Raw genomic sequence first — 19,100 nt, forward strand, 5'->3', positions numbered from 1 at the left:
TTGAGTTGATCTGGGGATACCGACAGATCTGTTTAGTTTATTGTATCTTTTTAATATTATCAATGGCACCCATTGCGTTGGATGGGCGTTCTTTTATTACACTCTATATTAATCTAAATAAATAAAATAGCTTGACTGAGTGGAGTCAAAGTCACTGCACATTCACAGACTAGTTATTCAGCCCTCTCTATGCCCTCTACTTGCAAGAAAAAAGTGGCGCTGGAAGGCATTTCCCCTCTCTCACCCTTCCACCTCATTTTTTACACAGCAGTCGCTGTGCCTCCAAGCTGGAGGAGTAACATGAAAATGCTTATTCACAGGCCCTAGCAAAAAGTGTCCCTGGTACAAAATGAATAAAAGATGTTTCACACTTAGCCTCACAGCAAACTGCACCTCCGAGGGCTTGCGGGCAGTGAACGCTGACGGCATCGTATCTGATTGTAGCGGCACAATTTCCTGTTTAGAGCCACCCATCACAAGGTATATTGGAGCACTGCAAATTGCAGTCCTGTGCAAATGGCTGAATGCATGTGATCTCATTTACTGATGGTCCAGACTGTGGCAGTTTTGGGAATAGTCACAGGTGGGAGGTTAGTGTCAGATGATCTATGCCAGTGGTTCTCAACCTTTCCAGACTACTGTGCCCCTTTCAGGAGTCTGAAGCCCGAGCCTTGCCTCCCAGGGCTCAAACTCAAGCCCCACCGCCCAGGACTGAAGCATGTAAGTTAGCTTCACCGGGCCCCCTGTGGTGTGGGGCCCCAGGCAGCTGACCTGCTTGCCACTCCCTAACACCAGCCCTGCACTTGTGACCCCCCAAGTCTCTCTCAGGGGTGTCGTGACCCCAGATTGAGAAACAATGATGAGTTGACGAACCCCCTTCAAGAGCTCTGCGTACCCGCAGGGGTGTGAGTGTCTGTGGTTGAGATCTGTGCCTAGCAGTACACTATTTCCCTTTAGATTGTCAACTGTGTGCTCAGTTATATAGTTTTAATTACATCAAATGCTGTGTGGTTTTAGCTAGTAATTTATCTGTATTCCACCTACTCCCTCTGTCTGCTCTGAGGAGCGGGGGCGGCCACTGCCTCAGAGATGGTTGATTTTTGTGTCTCACTGTTGAATGACAACTGCTGAGTGAAGTGCCTACCTGTCATTGCACTTCTACGCTGCATTTCTGTTGCTCTATATCTGAGCTGTAGTGCTCTGTTGATGAGGACTCTAGTTTATCTAGGGAGCATTGGGCAAGCTGCAAGAAACTGCTACATATACCTGTAACTGCCCACACGCAGGAGTTGTTAGCCACTCCTATCTCCTACAAGCTTCTCCCCCTCACTGTTTAGTCCACAGCTGTCTACTTTCCAACAACATTAGGTTCTGCAAAAGTTTGGCAACGGATTTCTTGGCAATGGCTGGTACAAGCACACGTTGTGTAACATCCATTCAACTTCACTACCCTAGCAAGCTCCATCCTTTTCTTCTAAGCCCTGGAAATGTCAATTCCCAGATAGACTCTTATCTTGCTCCCACTGCTGAGGGCCTTATCATCCTCCCGAGTGAAGCAGCCTAGCCCAGTAGTTCTCAACCAAGGGTCTGGAGCCCCCTAGGGGGCCCCGAGCAGGGCCAGCTTTAGACTTGCTGGGGCCCAGAGCAGAAAGCCGAAGCCCCACCGCATAGGGCTGAAGCCCAGATCCCTGAGCCCCGCCACCTGGGGCTGAAGCTGAAGCCTGAGCAATGTAGCTCTATGGGGGCCGCTGTGGCATGGGGCCCCAGGCAATTTCCCTGCTTGGTATCCACTAACACTGGCCCTGACGTTTATATGCAGAAAACCAGTTATTGTGGCACAGGTGGGCCGTGGAGTTTTTATAGCATGTTGCGGGGGCCTCAGAAGGAAAAAGGTTGAGAACTCCTGGCCTAGCCCATTCCAAAAGGCAGCCAGATTGCTACAATCAGCTGAGCTCTGTTTTGCCTCTGCCACCTGCTACTGTCTCTGACTCACTGCATCATCTGTGGGGCCTGGATAGCAAATTCTTGCTATAAGCCACCCATCAGTGTAATTGAAATAAACTTGTGTACAGTAAGACTTATCTTGAGCATCATTGATTCCAGCAAAGGTTTTCTTTCTTTGATAAATGAGAAATTTTTTTAAATGACAGCCAGGTCATTTCTATTCACGTAAAACAACTCTGGATAAATAGTATGTTAAAATAAATAAATAAATGATTAGTATTATTGAAAGGATCCATTGGCAGGAATATAAGAGAGGGGGAGATAGTGCATCAAAGCAAAGTTTTGCCTGAGTGGAGAAAAGAAAAAACAAAGTTTCTTTAGTGGATTTGGAAAGATTGGTTAGCTCCAAAAAAGAAAACGATCAGCACTGATAGACCTTATTCCAGGGAGATGAGTCCAGGAAACAGGACAGCAACATCTTTTACCAAGAAAAGTGCTGCCATTTGTGAGAATTAGGGTTAACCTAACAATAATAGATAGATGGTAAAAGAAAAAAAAGATAAACATTAATAAAATCAACTAAAAATCTTCTAGTTAAAACAGAATCCACTGACCCCAAATTTGTAGCAACTGCCATCATGCATACTGCTTACTTATGTATTTGCACTGTAGTATGTGGCTTATGGACATAAATCTGTCATAATACATTGCTTATTAAGAGGCCTTATTGATACAGTCCCATACTGTGAGCAATGTGTAGTCACCATCCCAGTGGAAGTTCCAGCAGACAAGGGAAACATGCCATTAAGAACTGATAAGAAATGTATAAAACTATTTATAATCCTAGAGGGAAAAGGGAATGGGTGGAGCTATTGGTGAATGGAGAGAGGCGTGAGGCCAGTGGGTGGAAAGAACTGCCACTAGATATTATAGAAAGGGAAGTGAGTAGAGTTGTTCACTGATATGGCAGAGTGGCTTTACAAGAGCTTCCCGATATGGGATGTAATAGTACGCTTAGATATAGGGCAATGTCTAGGAACTTAAAGAACTCTACGTTCAGGAAGTGCATGATGAGAGAGGGCAGTATATGTGGAGGAAGGAATAAGCCTGAATATTATATTGTCTCTCTCTATTTTTTTATAACTGAATACTGAACAGTGCTTTGTGCAATTTAGAAATATGTAAAAGTCAGGCAGGGCACCCGATAACACAATTCTCTAGATAGTTGGCCAGCTCATCTTATTTTTTAGTCTTCACTGTGTTGAATTCACTGGTGATTGTTTCTCATTCTAACTGTAGCAAATGTGAAAGCTGTTAGTTACTCCTACAAATGCGTATTTAGTCATTACAAAACATCAGTGTATGAATTTATGTGAAGTTTATGTATCGTTGTGGGCCAGGGACTCTATGTAATTCTATGGGGAAAAGAGACCACAGGAGAAGTGATGCGTGAGGGTGGGAGCATGCAGGGTCACATGTCCCCCGATTTACAGCTTGGTTGTACTGAGAATGCTCATGTAACACCGACAGACCCTGGTTGTCGGTGGGTGGGATTGAACCTGGGATCTCTGGAGCTTAGTGCATGAGCCTCTACTACATGAGCTAAAAGCCAGCTGACTGTTAGCTAAGGCTGTAGAGCAAACTCATTTTATATCTCTCTCTAAGTCGTCTCGGTGCTACTAGATGGGACAGAACACCACACCCTGGAGGTGTGTGGGTTACACTCACACAGACTGAGCATGCTCAGTAACACTGCTGAAGCACTGCCCTCACTCTTCCCCCCCCACCCCACCCCCATTGACAGGCACTTCTTGTCTCTGCACCACAACCCTCCAAGAACTAAGAACAGTGAGGTGTGGTTAGGCAGATTCACTCAGGTTGTAACACCCCCAAAGAACAACCACCACCGCCTGTATAGAGGCTCACATATACTGGTTCAAATTGGATTCTTCCCAGACCGGCAGACAAAGCAAGGACTTTTGGTTAAATAGCCTGATTTAAAGCTGACTAAGGGCCTTCTTTTTGATCCAGAGAAGGGTTGGAAGGACTTGAACCGGTCTGTATTCTTGTTCTGAGTAAAAGGGGGGGGATGAACTGGTAACCCCAGGAAAACCCCTGGGTGTGGTTTAAAGGACAGCTCAGCAGCCAGAGCCCTCATTGGAGTCATAGGGTGACTTCTGGTAAGCTTATTAGCATGAATGTAGATTCTTTTGTTGTTTTATATGTTTTCTCTATAATACTTTTGCCTTACAAATAAATGTGCTTGCTTAGAATGAGCTGGTAGTAACTCATAACTGTGGCAATTATACTGTTTATCATCTCTGAGGAGAAAAGAAAAGCAGGCGTGCTTAGGCAGTCTGTCTTAGTTGGGGGATTCACAGCGTAGGCAGGAAGCTGTGTAGCCTAGAAATAGCTTAGCTATTTGAGTGTCTCCAGCCAAGAAAGGTAATGGCTGAGCAGCTGGGAGCCTAGAGTGGGTGCCCTTGCTGGACCATAGAGGGGGAATACAGGGGCAGTTGCCCTGAAGTGTGATACTGCTTTCTTCATATTTTTCAAGATCAGATCTGTTATGGAATTAAGCTTTCCTTTGAAGCAGAAAACAGAACATTGATGAGTTTGATGTTCTTCAAGTGACACATTTTTGGTATCTCTGCACAATCCTCTCTAAGTCTGCTGATCATTTCGTTGCCTCTGTTTTACCTCATTTATTATGTATGGTTTGTGCCTCTCTGATTTGGAACTGTATTCCTATTATCTGCACATCTACTACAATTACATTGTCTTTTTGTCTGCTGTTCATATTATAATCTCCCACTTCCTCTGTGCTATACATTAAAGACATCTTTCACATCGGAGGAGATTGTTAAAGTTACAGGCAGTCTACTCTTTATTTGGTTTCCAAGAACTGTAAGTGGGGTTACTTTTACATCATTTAGGTAACTATTACTTTTTTCCTTATCTGGAACATCCACTTTTACCGATATCACTGACTGGTTGCTTTTAGCATTTTAGAATCATGAGGATTTAATGGATCATATGGAGTAGTTTATATTCTAGAATATGATTTAGAATAATTTAGGTGGTTTCATAGTTTTCCCCACACACACTTTTCTTTCAGAGGTCCCTGCTTTTTTAGAGCTTGCCATCAAACTTGCTTAATGTCATACTAATTTGTTAAAAACATGAAAGGCTACTTGACAGCATTCAAAGAATCCCTAAATACCTTATTTGGTGAAAAAGTATAGGTCATCAGTTCAGATGTCGCTAGTTAACCTTTGATGTCGGAGGCCAGTCTAAAGTGAGTTGATGGTTTCAGACCAGTTCTAAGTGGGAAAGTTTCTACATTATACCAAAACACCATCACAGTTGGCACTAACTGGCATCCTTGTTGGTAATTTTAGAAGAGAAGCCATCAATTGAATGGGAATCAAGATTAAACATCCCCTTCATATCAGAGTTGAGGCACATTGTCAATAGGCAAAGTGAGGTTTTGTAGTTTTCACCACCACTGCCCACACTGTACCTGATTTATTTTATTCTCTAGATATATCACTTCACACATTTCACAAGCACTAAATTCACATTTTTGAGATATTGAATAAGTGGCCACATGGGGAATTTTCTTGGTGCTTTTTGCTTTGAATGATGTCTCTACTTTGTGGGGAGTTTCTGCGTAATTTACATTATTAACATTGCATTTTAATTTGAGACCTTTTATAGATAATATCTTTGTGAAACAGAGTATTCTGTTTAACACCACTTTTTATTATAGGCCTGATCCAAACCCATTGAAAGCAGTGGAAAGATTTCCATTGACTTCAATGGACTTTGAACAGGCCTTAAGTGCACAGTTTATCTTTACTGCATAAAATCTTGCACGTTCAGCTGACTATGCAAGTCAAGTCAGCATATTGCAATATTAATGTGTCAAAAGAGAATATGCCAGAGGAATTTTACATTGATATCAACAGCAGATAAGTCCCCAATATTCAATTTCTTATACAGTAATCTTCTCTTCAGATATAGAATGTAACATTGAATACAGTTAGTTTCTTCAGAATAGGTTAAAAATTATCTGTTTTTGCTAAATTGTCACTTATTTTCACAAATTGTGATTAGAGTTGGGCCTAAGCCACAAAGTTCAGAACTTTGGAATTCAGAAAGTTCTCAAATTTCATATGTCCTCAAACCCCAGGTTTTGTTTTGGGCTTAGTCATGACCGGACATAAAAGTGTCATATTATTTTTCCAAATCTGTGAACTTTAGTAAATAAGATTTAGCTTCTGGCTCCCCGCCGCCCCATCCCCTATAAGGAATATTCTAACATTTCTCTTTCCCCTCAAACCTACTTCTCTTCCTCAGTGCCTAAATGATTCATTTACTATTAAGAATCTGGCTTTTGCAGTTTGGTGTGCCCAAACTTGGTTACTTAATGCTGTTCTCTTTTTATATCCTTCCAGTCAAATGTACCACAAACAGAGGCCCTGGTCCTGTAAATACTTACGCATATGATTTACAAAATGTGAGTAGTTCCATTCAGTGGGATCACTCACAGGTATGAGTGATTGAAAGACCAGGGCCAGAATTATCTGCCATGCTATGGCTTCTTGGCCCACCCAAAACTCCCACTGAAACCGATTTTGCATTCTGTGCATACCTAAAACTCCCAATGGTTACAATGGAAGTTTAAAGTGTGTAAGTAATTCAGGTTCAGGAGCATAGAGTTATTATACAATTTTATAACTATTAGATAGGGAGCTAATATAAATGTATTGTTATTTTTCACTATAGGCGAGGATCCAATGTCTCCCTGACTTTGGACATGAGCAGTTTGGGAAATGTCGAACCTTTTGTCGCTGTGCCTACCCCACGAGAAAAAGTAGCAATGGAATATCTACAGTCAGCTAGTCGGGTCCTGACAAGACAGCAGCTGCGAGATACAGTCGCATGCTCTCATTTGCTTCAAACAGAGTTCATGGTGAGCCCATTCTTCATTGGGAAAAAAGCAAAACTAAACAAACCTTGCAAGGCAATTTTAATAGTGCTAGTCTAATAAATGTGTACACTACCAGGGCAAATGGGAATGAGAAAATGTATACAACTCTCTTGAGTATGTTTGAGGTATAACAAACGAATATGAACAATCTCAGTTTTATTAAACATGCTAGGGCATGTGGTTTCTTGGGCTTTTCTCTCTTTTGAATTCTGCATACATAACTCAATAAAACAGATGATGTTATCTTGGACCCAAAATAGTTTTCATTATAAATTATCTCAGATCAGTAAAATCTTTATATTTCATCTTTAAAGAGACACTGTTTATGAGGCAAGTCATCTGCTTCAAAAAAATCCCTTGTTTGTTTTACCAACAGTGTGCCAGATTGTTTAAATGGGAAGAATTTTAAATATCTGCCGTGGTTGATAGGGGAACCCAGGCCAACCCTCTACTTTGGGTTCCAGTCCAGGGCCCTGAAGTGAACAGTCAAGGTCTGCATTTACACCAACCTTAACGTTCTCACCTCTGGACTCCTTCCTACCATGTTTCTTCTCCTGTCCCTCAGAGAGAGGGACTGCAGGCTTTCTCCCTGCATTATTGCCAGCCTCGTGGCTTTATAGAAGCCCTTCCTGTTCCCTCACAGGTGAGCTTCCTCCTAATTAACTCACATCACACAGCCTAAATCTCCCCTGTTTGCAGCTTAATTTGGCTGGTTGGGCCTACTTGGCTTAATTCAGCTATTGCAGGGCCATCACACAGGGCCAAGGACAATTACCCCCACGCCAAATGGAGAGAGTTTTTTTGTAGTGAAGAAGCCTCAAATATGGGCACAGATTCAGCCCAGGAAAATGCTGTATAAGGCAGGTCCTAGGTTTGAGCTACTTTTACCTAGGTGGGTGGAGGAATTCCTGTTCTGCACCTGCTTTCACTGCTGTTGTGCCAGGGGGAGGAAATGAATTAATGTAGAGTGAATAAATTGTATGTGTAAAGTATGCTTTTGGTAGGGGATGGTGTGGGTGCAAAGTATGGATGCATGTGGATGAGGTCAGAGTAGAAGCATGTGATTGAACGTGTGGATGAGCACAGGTGGAGTGCAGGTGACATTGTATGAAGTGTGCAGACTTAGTGAATTTGAATATGAGCGAGAGCAGAGTGAATGTGAATGAGTGAAATGGGCCAGAGAGAATTCAATACAAACAAGAGCAGCTAAAGAATTTTTCATTGATTTATTTTCTGGTAGCAAATGCAAGAAACACAACAGTATGCAAATATATGCACATTTGTGCAAATTAATGCTCATTTGAAATCTGTTGCATTTTGGGTTGCACAGGTTAGCAGGTATGTGATCCCCACATAATCTCTTACTTACACTCTTAATCCTTTATCTTCTCTTGCCTTTTATAGCTAAGCATAAAGATTAAGTGCCATGTCTATGTCTGTAGAGCACTGTGTAAATGTAGAGAGCTGTTTATGGTCTTGGCCCTCCATACAAACACTTACCTCTGGGAGTAGCCCACTGAGTAAACCCCACAACCAGTAGTAAGTGTTTATAGGTCTCAAGTGATTAACTGGACCAGAAAAGCAAGGCTCTATGTTCAACTTGATGGTATTTTCTGTGTCTGTCTAAAATGCGATAACTTCTGAATGCTGCTTCTGACCAATTCCAAAATTTCAGGGGATGTTCTAGGCCTCAATGGGCAGAATCCTGTTGGTTTTGTTGAAAACTGGAAAACCTTGATTTGATTTCCACTACTCAGGTCCACAGAGCCTATTTGGGGCTGTAGGCTGAGGATTCTCTCTGGCGCCCTCTCCTGCCTACACATATCACAGGCAGCACCTAAATACACTGCTCTCTCTCATTGACTGTACAAGTTGACCTGCATATGCAATAAAGTGTTTTTTTCAGTTTCAAAGTGCTAGAGATGTTTGTACCAACAGTGCAGAACTGCACCAGGGAAGCTATAGATGACATAAAAGAAAACAGTCATTGTCCCAAGGAGCTCACAATCCAGTCCAGACCCTGCTGGAACAGTTCAGGTCCAGAGTACACCAGGAACTGAGCATGGGGGAGCAAAAGGAGAAGAAGGCGAGAGTGAAGCTGGGTAGGATTTGCAAGTGAAGAGAAGTCTGCCTTTGATGCAGGAGGCGCAGGGAGGGTGGTGCAGAGATTTGAAGTGAGTGACATGAGCAGAACGGCAGGGGAGGGATGTGATTTTAGCAGTTGCACTTTGTCTGGACTGACGGCAACAAGGGGAGAGGCAGCAATATCAGAGAGGAGGAGGCTGCAGGAGCCAAGGAGAGAGATGACCAAGGCAGGGAGCAAGATTTAGTGGTGGAGGTGGGGAAGAGGAAAGGATGGAGATCAGAAAGGATTCAGTGGCAGTCTGTGTGTGGGGCAGTAAAAGTTAACATGAAGGTTGCAAGCGTGGCCAGGTCAGGAACAGAGTGGGGAGCAGGGGGGAATCACGGAAGCAGGAACTGACTGTAATTAATCTTATTTTCCTTTGCTCCTGTTGGCCCAGCGGGGAGGGAGAGTGAATTCTCTCAGGTATGGGAAGCACTTTGAGAGCCTCAAAGTGCTCTAGGAGTTCTCTAGGAGGGGCAGGGCACTTGGGTTCAGGGACAGAGACTATGTTCCTACCCCTCCCACTACCCTGCTTGCAACAGACAATTCTGCCACCTTCATAGCAATCACATAAGCTTTGGCCTGAAGGGTTGTGGCGTGGGGCACCGTCCGAGTCCAGAATTTCAGAGGCTGTTCTGGGCATCAGTGGGCTGAGCCCTACTGATGGTGCTGAAAATCAGAAAAGCCTGATTTGCAGCACTGGAAGCGTGAGGAAAATCAGTCCTATGGAGTGCCCCGTTTGGCACAGCAGGCTGAGGAATCTCTCTGCTGTCCTCTGCTGCTGCCTATACACCTCACAAGCAGCAGTTTAATATTCTGCTCTCTTTCACTGGTTGTACAGCTCGGCCTAGATAAGCAAGAAAGTGTGAGACCCTCTAGGAATGCTAATGGTTTCACATTGAAATAATTTGAATTTTCTGAAGGTCAAATTCCAGCCTCCAGAAGGAGGTTTTAAAGGAGGCTGCATGGTTCACTGGTTAGGGCACTAGATTTGGAGGCAGGAGATTTGGGTTCAGTTTTTGACAGTGTCCCTGATTCACTGCATGTCATTGGGTAAGTCACTTAATTCTATGCCTTAGCTTCCATGTCTGTAAAATGGGGATAAGATGCTTACCCCACCCTTTTTAAGGGATTTGCAATCTACACATCAAAAGTTTTATGTGAATGTTAAGCATTACTATTTAGGAATCTTTCTCACACAATGTAGTTTTTAGCTACAGTTTGTAAATCCTTGCTCTTTTCCACTGTAGCACATTTTCAACCCCCTTCTTCTTAAACTGTTATGTACTTTAACCTATTTTATAACCTCATAAAAACTTTTGCTTTTAATAATTCATCAGAACTGTTCCTCGGAAGTCAACCCTTCAATGTGCAGCTCTTGTGTTTATTAAAGGAAGGGTGTTGACAGGCTGGAGGTGGGAACCAGTTTTTTTGTTAATACTTTGATGTCAGCAGATAGTTGTGAAGCAGCAGATGTCCTTCTAGTGATAATTTCCTGCATGACTTCTTTAGAAACACCAATCTGATCTAATTTATTTCTATAGGAAATACCAATGAATTTTGTGGATCCCAAAGAAATTGCCATCCCAAGTCATGGAACTAAAAACCGTTATAAAACAATTTTGCCAAGTAAGTGTATTTAAACAATGCTTTTTAGTATGAAATTTAGTCCCATTTTATTAATATAACACTGTTTGTAGATTTGTAAGAAGCCTGCTGCTCTTTTTTTTTTTTTTATGGTGGACATTTTGTACATATTTAAATTAGGGCTGTTGATTCATTGCAGTTAACTCACGTGATTAACTCAAAAAAATTAATCACAATTTTAAAAAAATCACAATTAATCACAGCATAGAATACAAAGTGTACAGTGCTCACTTTATATTACTATTTTTATTACAAATGTTTGCAGTGTAAAAACAATAAAAGAAATAGTATTTTTCAATTCACCTCATACAAATACTGTAATGCATTCACTTTATCGTGAAAGTGCATCTTACAAATGTAGATTTTTTTTGTTACCTAACTGCACTCAAAAACAAAACAACGTAAAACTTTAGAGCCTACAAGTCCACTCAATCCTACTTCTTGGTCAGCCAGTCATTAAGACAAAAAAGTTTGTTTACATTTACAGGAGATAATGCTGCCCGCTTCTTTACAATGTCACCTGAAAGTGAAAACAGGTGTTCTCATGGCACTTTTGTAGCTGGCATTGCAAAGTATTTACGTGCCAGATATGCTAAACATTCATATGCCCCTTCATGCTTTAGCCACCATTCCAGAGGATGTGCTTCCATGTTGATGATGCTTGTTAAAAAAATAATGTGTCAATTAAATTTGTGACTGAATTCCTTGGCAGAGAATTGTATGTCTCCTGCTCTGTTTTACCTGCTGCCATATATTTCATGTTATAGCAGTCTTGGATGATGACCCAACACATGTTGTTCATTTTAAGAACACTTTCACTGCAGATTTGACAAAACGCAAAGAAGATACCAATGTGAAATTTCTAAATATAGATATAGCACTCAACCCAAGGTTTAAGAATCTGAAGTGCCTTCCAAAAATATGAGAGGGACAAGGTGTGGAGCATGTTTTCAGAAGTCTTAAAGGTGCAACACTCTGATGCAGAAACTACAGAACCCGAACCACCAAAAAAGAAAATCAATGATCTGCTGGTGGCATCTGACTCAGATGATGAAAATGAACATGCATCGATCTGCACTGCTTTGTATCATTATCGAGCAGGACCGGTCATCAGCATAGATGCATGTCTTCTGGAATGGTGGTTGAAGCATGAAGGGACATACGTATCTTTAGCGCATCTGGCATGTAAATATCTTGCGACGCCGGCTACAAAAGTAAATTGTGACCAAACTTGTTTGTCTGAGTGATTAGCTAAACAAGAAGTAGGACTGAGTGGACTTGAAGGCTTTACATTGTTTTGTTTTTGAATGCAGTTATTTTTGTACATAATTCTATATTTGCAAGTTCAACTTTCATGATAAAGAGATTGAACTTACAGTACTTGTAATGGGGGAATTGAAAATACTATTTCTTTTTTTTTTAACAGTGCAAATATTTGTAATGAAAAACAAATATAAAGTGAGCACTGTACCTTTTGTATTCTGTGTTTTAATTGAAATCAATATATTTGAAAATGTAGAAAACATCCAAAAATATTTAAATAATCTATTCTTGTTTAACAGCATGATTAATCGTGATTACTTTTTTTAATTGCTTGACAGCCCTAATTTAAATAACTTATCTGTAATTCTATCTACAGTGAGGGACCAATCCTGCAAGCTTTACACATGCAGAACTGTGGCCTTGAGGGGACCTCGGGCACTGTTGCACCTTGGTCCCACCTATTCTCTGCCTATGACACATAATAATCTAGTCTCCTGTGGGCTGTAATACTTTGGTCTCATTTCAGTTGTTGGGTAAGTGTGTGAGTGCTGGGTGGTGTTGGTCGCTTGTGATATACAGGAGACCAAACTAAATGATCTAATGGTCACTTCTGGCCTTAAACTCTATGACTCTAGAACTCCCACTAAGTTCTGTCTAGTCAAGTTCTGCGACTGCAAGACTGCACCCTGAATGAGTAAGGGAACCTTATTGCAAATCCTTTACTGTCTAACACTGAGTGATTCAGACTAAATGAACCAATGTGCCCTCAAATCTTCTCTAGTAGTCATTCATTTATACTGGTTCTCTTTGTCTTGCTCCTTTTCTTCTCCAACTGGTTTGTGGCATTGTTGGAATCCATCTCTTTTAGCCAGATAACTACCCTTATACTACTATCTCAGAGTTGCTGTTTACATTATTGTTGTTAATTTCTTGTATTGCTTCTGTGTTTTCAAGTGCTGCATTTCTCATAATAGTAAGAATTACTTCATTATAAATTGAGCTAGTCAACATTTTCTGATGGAACAGTTTTCCATCAAAAATACAATTCTGTTGACATAGAAGAATTTTGTGGGAACATATAATTTTCAATGAAATTTTTGCTGGAAGAAAGTAAAAATGATGTGTTTTGAATTTCTCATTTCATTTCTGTGATGTTGGAATGTTTTACTTGTATTTGATTTCATTTCATTTTGACTTTTTTATTATACTACATTAATTTTATTATACTTTTAAATTATATATAATAGTCTGAAATGAAATGTTTCTATGGTTCTGAATCAGAATCCACCAGAATTTCTATTCCATGGGAAATTTCTAAATTCTAGCTTCTTGTTACAATTCAAAATGAAAACAAAATTAAAAATGTTGACATTTCCCATGAAACTGAAATTCTGTTTTCCAACCAGCTCTAGCAATAATGTCCTTGCAGTCATGTGTGGTCATACACTTTGCTCAGTGTAGTAATCCTGAACAAAGTATATTCTATGCATTTCACACATTCTAAATTATAAGAATGTTCTCTGTGCACCTAACTGAATTATATTTTGATCACACTGTAAAAAGGATTTGCAGGCAAATTAATGAAAGATGTTGGCCATCAAAAGTATTATTTTGTCAGGGATCTGATATATTTTTGGAAACGAAAAACATTGGGTGAAAGTCTGAGCCCCCTGAAATCAATGGCAAAACCCTCATTCACAAGAGGACCAGCATTTCACCCATTATGGTCAGTGGGCCATATACAGAGGTACTGTATACAAGGTTGTAAGTTACACATTGGTAAATGAGTCTAAGTTGGTATAACTTACATACTGAAAGTCCAGAAAACTACCCCCTGAATTTAGCCCAATATAAAGAGGATATACACTAAACTCCCATTGACTTAATTTGGGCCAGAATTTCATCCAGTGCCTCCAATATGTTGATATGCCAACCTCCTAACAAAATAATGCATTCTCTCTTCATATAATTCTGAGTGTTAAATCTCCTGCTGCTACATTGTGTATACACCCTCAGAATGTACCCTGTAGATACAGTGCATTAAATTACACTCTAGTTTGTTTGTATTTGAATTGGGTAGCTACAGTGTAGCAGTAGTGAAGGACTCTTAAGAATCGGAATGCTTTTGTATTTTCACTTGCATTGTAATTGGAAAAGGTATCATTAACTTCTGGATGCACTTTTAGTTGACGTGCACTGCACAACAGCAAGAGTCTCAGACAGATATTTTGTAATTGCCTTTTACAGAAATCAAGAGAAAATGAGGATAACAGATCAGTCATGTATTAATTCAAAAGAAATGCATTGTGCTCTTCTACAGAAGATATTTTGGGGATCCAGGCACATTCTGATAAATACACAAATGATCCACTCCCAGACCCCAAGGGTTTGGAAATTATTTTGAATGGTTTAATAGAACAGACTTCCCAGTTTCCTGCTCAGATGATATCAACCTACTACTTAATACTCTTGTGTCAGCTTTTCCATTCCAAGCATTGGGTGCGTCTCTTGAACTAGGGCACCTGCAGTGACAAGTGATGTTTGAAATGATTAATTTTCTCCTGAAAATGTCCATGTTCTGGCGCTCCACCCTTTGTGCTGCTGAGAAGTTTCTCATTTTCTAAGAAATAATTCCGTCAAGCTGTTAAGTGACAGACTGCATTGGGGCAGGTTGGCATGAATAAACACTATTTTGTCCTATTCTTTAATATGAAGTGTAATGAATACCTAATGACATTTATTTCTTAATAGAAAATTCTAATTATAGCTGATCCAAAATACTTTTAAGGAAAGATTTTTCAATTGCAGAATAAAATACTCAGTGCTGCTAGACAAACACTAGAATTTCACTGTAAGAGGCCTAGAAAATGCTAGACACGGGTGGCCAACCTGCAGCTCTTCAGAAGTTAATATGCAGCTCCTTGTATAGGCACCGACTCTGGGGCTGGAGCTACAGGCGCCAACTTCCCAGTGTGCCAGGGGGTGCTCACTGCTGAACCCCTGGCTCTGCCACAGGCCCTGCCCCTTCCCACCCCCTCCCCTGAGCCTGCCATGCCCTCACTCCTCCCCCGCCCCCCCCCCCCCCAGAGCCTCCTGCGTGCCATGAAACAGGTGATTGGGAGGTGCGGGGAGGGAGGGGGAGGCGCTGATCGGCGGGGCTGTCGGTGGGTGGGAGACGCTGGGAGATGGGGTGGGGGAAGCTGATGGGGGGGGGCTTCTGACATATTACTGTGGCTCTTTGTCAATGTACATTGGTAAATTCTGACTCCTTCTCATGCTCAAGTTGGCCACCCCCGTGCTAGGAGTTTTACAATGATATTTTAAAGTATCCCCAAGTTCAAAGACAGTAATTTTTTTTAAACTTAAATTTAAATCAAGTGAACAAAGTGCTTCCTTGTGCCAGTGTATAAACAGATGCCATCAGAGGTGATGCCTGGGGGAAGGCATCTGGAGTCATGTGACCCCCAGATTTGCTGCTTGGCTTGTACTGAGCATGCTAACATGGACTGAGCATGCTTAGTAACACAGCTGAAGCTGGCTTCCTTCACTCTACCCCCCCCTTCCCCCATGTCAGGCACGGGTTGTCTCTGGATGCCATGAAACAATTTCTTTTGAAGCTGAAAATCTTCAGTCTCCCTTAAGCTTTTACTGCAGTTCTGACATTGATTGTATTCTATCGTTATTTCTCCGATCCTGCTCCCTTTTAAAGTCAATAGGACTGTTAGCAGGCTCTAAAAGAGTCAGAATTTTTTTAGTGGGAGGAAAAAAACATTTCAGCACAGATGCATCAAAGCAGTTTTTTATGTTCACCTGAATCAATAAATCAATCTGGGTACAGTCAACTATACCCTGATATGTAAGCAGTGTTCAGTATAGGGTTGCCAACCCTCCAGGATTGTCCTGGAGTCCCCAGGCATGAAAAATAAATCTTTAATTAAAGATTATGTCATGTGAGGAAACCTCCAGGAATACATCCAACCAATATTGACAAATCTGAAGTTGTATCAATATAAAACCTAAATGCATATGAGGTTAGCATTATTGTTGAGCATGTAGGAATGATCACTTTTACATGTGGAATATAATTAAATCTTTACTTTATAGCACTGGAATAGGCTATAAAACATGCATATATTTACATACCTTGAATCAATGAGATATTTTTCCAGTGGGCAATGTGTTGGTACTTTGGAAAGTGATTCAGATGTGATAAAAGATTGTGCATGGTTTACAGGTGTTTTATACAACTGGAATTTTGAACCAATTATAAAATTTGCTGCATGAATAAAGATCCACGATGCATACAATATTTTCTGCAGAATTAAGCAAATAGGTGAACAAATTTCTCTTTTTTGGCTCCTAAAGATCAGTACCATGAAAAGAGCCTTTTGCACATTTCAGAACATCTGTTGAGTAAGGGAGTCAGGACTAGGGACAATATTAAAGAATGATTATTAGTAGTAATCATGTGAAGTATATTGTAAATGATAATATAGCCTGATACCCAGAGGGCTTACAGGCTAAAGGTATACAAAAAAGAGAATGGAGAAAAAAGAGCATACAAGCCAGGACATATATAGAGTGGGAAGCTTGCATGCTTCATGACAAAAATGGGATACTAGTAATTTCTTAGAGATGGAGAAAGTAGGAGCTTCCCATATGTTGCTGGCAGGGGCGGCTCTAGCCACCAGCGGGCCAAGCGCCCGCTTGGGGCGGCATCCTGGGGAGGGCGTCATTTGGCTCCGGTGGAGCTCCCGCCGGCATGCCTGCGGCAGGTCCACTGGAGCCCGGGACAAGCGGACCTGCCGCAGTCATGCCTGCGGCGGGTCCCGTCTTCCCGCGGCTCCGGTTGAGCGCCCGCAGGCATGACTGCGGCAGGTCCGCTCGTCCCGGGCTCCGGTGGACCTGCCGCAGGCATGCCGGCGGGAGCTCCACCGGAGCCAAATGCCGCCCTCCCCAGGATGCCGGAGCCGCGGGAAGAGGGGACCCGCCGCGGGACTGGGGAAGGGCGGCGCAGCGCTCCGCGCTGCTTGGGGCAGCCGACTTTGTAGAGCCGCCCCTGGTTGCTGGGGAACATGATAGAAGGCAATGGTAATTTTACCTCCGTAAAGAGTACAAGATGGGGTCCTTTGTTTAAATGCCACTTCCACCTGCAGGCATTCATAATTATAATACTCAGCGCTTTCATAGCATCTTCTGTATCTCAAAGTGTTTTACAAACTTTAATGAATTTAGCATCACCACCACCCCATAAAATATGTCCGCTGTCATGACACCAGATCTTGAGTCTTTGCCATTCTTGTCTAAAAGATCACTAACATGGGTAATTTAACTACTCCCACTTGTGAATAACAGAGTAATGCCCACTGCTCCTTAAACAAAGTTGCATAGATACCATATATCCATTTTCTAAACAGTCAATATCTCTGAGTGATTGTTAATGTATGTAACATTATGATTTTCAAATAGTGGTCACTTAGTTGATTGGAATCATAAAAGGGATCTTAATAAAATAGTTAGTGATCCATTAATATCTGGGGAAATTCAGCATGAAAAATATTTAAACAGCCTGGAGGCTGAGTCTTCTTCTAAGAGCATTTTTAGGGTAAAGGTCAGGCTGCATCAGGATCATAGGCATTGTGAAAGCTAAAGGAAGTGGGTGTTTTTCCAAAGCCATGTAGCCTAAGGCGTTTGTGGAAATGGCTAATAATCACTCTGTACTGAAAAGGAATGAGAGGTTTCCTGTCCTCATGTGGTTAAGGGAAAGAAAAAAAAATCTGTACGTGAAGAGGTTTGGGAAGGCAAACAGAGACATTTCTAACACAGGCTAACTAGGGTTCATTTTACTCTCTGAACACACGAAATGAGAAAGCCTTCCTGCTTGTACTGTAGCCTGAACTGAAGGACATAAATGCAGTTTCATATTCTGAGAAGTATATTTTATAAAACATGGTCCTAAACCCTGCTGTGGCTCCAAGCAACGGATTCCCATTGATTTCAGTGGGAGTTAAGCATATAGCATGTACAGGATCAGGCCCACTGTCCCTTTTGTTTTATATGAAGATATAGAGTAGAACCCCAAATGCAATGCTGTGAGAATACTAGCTTTTACCAACAGATGAAATAACATATATATGCTGGTTCCACAATTCAACATGCATATACCTTTTTACTCCACCTACTAATCATCTCTCCGGGAGCTATTTGATTAGATATCTACTGTTAGATTAGCTGCTAGGCAGTTACAGTGTGGGCTCCTATGCACCTTCCTTCCTGTGTCTTTTTGTGAGAGGACTGTTGAGTGGATCTATGTAACTGAGAAAATTCTGGCCCCAGTTCAAACTCCCCTAGGGTGAAGAGATTCCCCATGAGCACATCTCCATGGTGCACAAGAGATTTAAAATTCCCTGTTTGGGGACTTAGCATCCCATCAGCCCTGTGCTCAACAGAATTGCTTCTGTCCCAGGCCAGCTAGAACCCTCCAAGGCCATGGAGGAAGCTGGGAATAGGAGTTGCCCCAAAATATTAGGCAATTGAAGGAAAATGTTCTTATAGTTTGGCTGTACATGTCTCCAGATACAAGACACCTATTCAAATGAAATGTTTGTATGTTGAGTTACAGTGAACATTCCTTCTATACAAAAAGACAATTCACCCTGTGCAGAAGGATCAACACAATGCCTTTGCCTGATTTAAGGCTCACTTAAGCCCTCAGAACACAGGTGTTAATTGGACTTACATGATGTTTAGGCATTTTGTACACCATCTGTCTAGGAGTGAATTTCACCAAAAAGTGCAAAATGCCAAGATAATGGTAGATTATTTTACTCCAACTAGTCTTTGATTTACTTCTGCAATTCTCAGTAGAAATCTCCTCTTTGTGATTTTCTTTTCAATTTCCATCTTTCTGACCTCTTAGATCCGCTAAGCAGAGTGTGTTTGAAACCAAAGAATCCAGCTGACTCCCTGAGCACCTACATAAATGCTAACTACATTAGGGTAAGTAAACACACATTCTTTGTGTGCTCCTGAGACAGTATTCTGTTTTCCAGCTGAATAGTTGATTCTGTTAGCGCACCACTCTCCTTTTATTTCTGTCGACTTCACCTCGTATGATATAAGGAT

General features: G+C 41.5%; 1 protein-coding gene across 4 annotated transcripts in view; it reads left to right on the plus strand.

Annotated features, from left to right (window-relative positions):
- PTPRR (protein tyrosine phosphatase receptor type R) overlaps window positions 1-19,100 on the plus strand; it is a 219,996-nt gene that overhangs the window by 175,919 nt on the left and 24,977 nt on the right. For all 4 annotated transcript variants that reach the window (XM_039520862.1, XM_039520863.1, XM_039520865.1 and 1 more), the window contains exons 7-9: window positions 6,736-6,922; window positions 10,610-10,694; window positions 18,895-18,974. In XM_039520862.1, coding sequence (XP_039376796.1) covers window positions 6,736-6,922; window positions 10,610-10,694; window positions 18,895-18,974 — 352 coding nt within the window. The remainder of the gene's footprint in view (window positions 1-6,735; window positions 6,923-10,609; window positions 10,695-18,894; window positions 18,975-19,100) is intronic.

The sequence above is a fragment of the Mauremys reevesii genome, linkage group 1, assembly GCF_016161935.1.
Source record: "Mauremys reevesii isolate NIE-2019 linkage group 1, ASM1616193v1, whole genome shotgun sequence".
Taxonomy (NCBI): domain Eukaryota; kingdom Metazoa; phylum Chordata; order Testudines; family Geoemydidae; genus Mauremys; species Mauremys reevesii.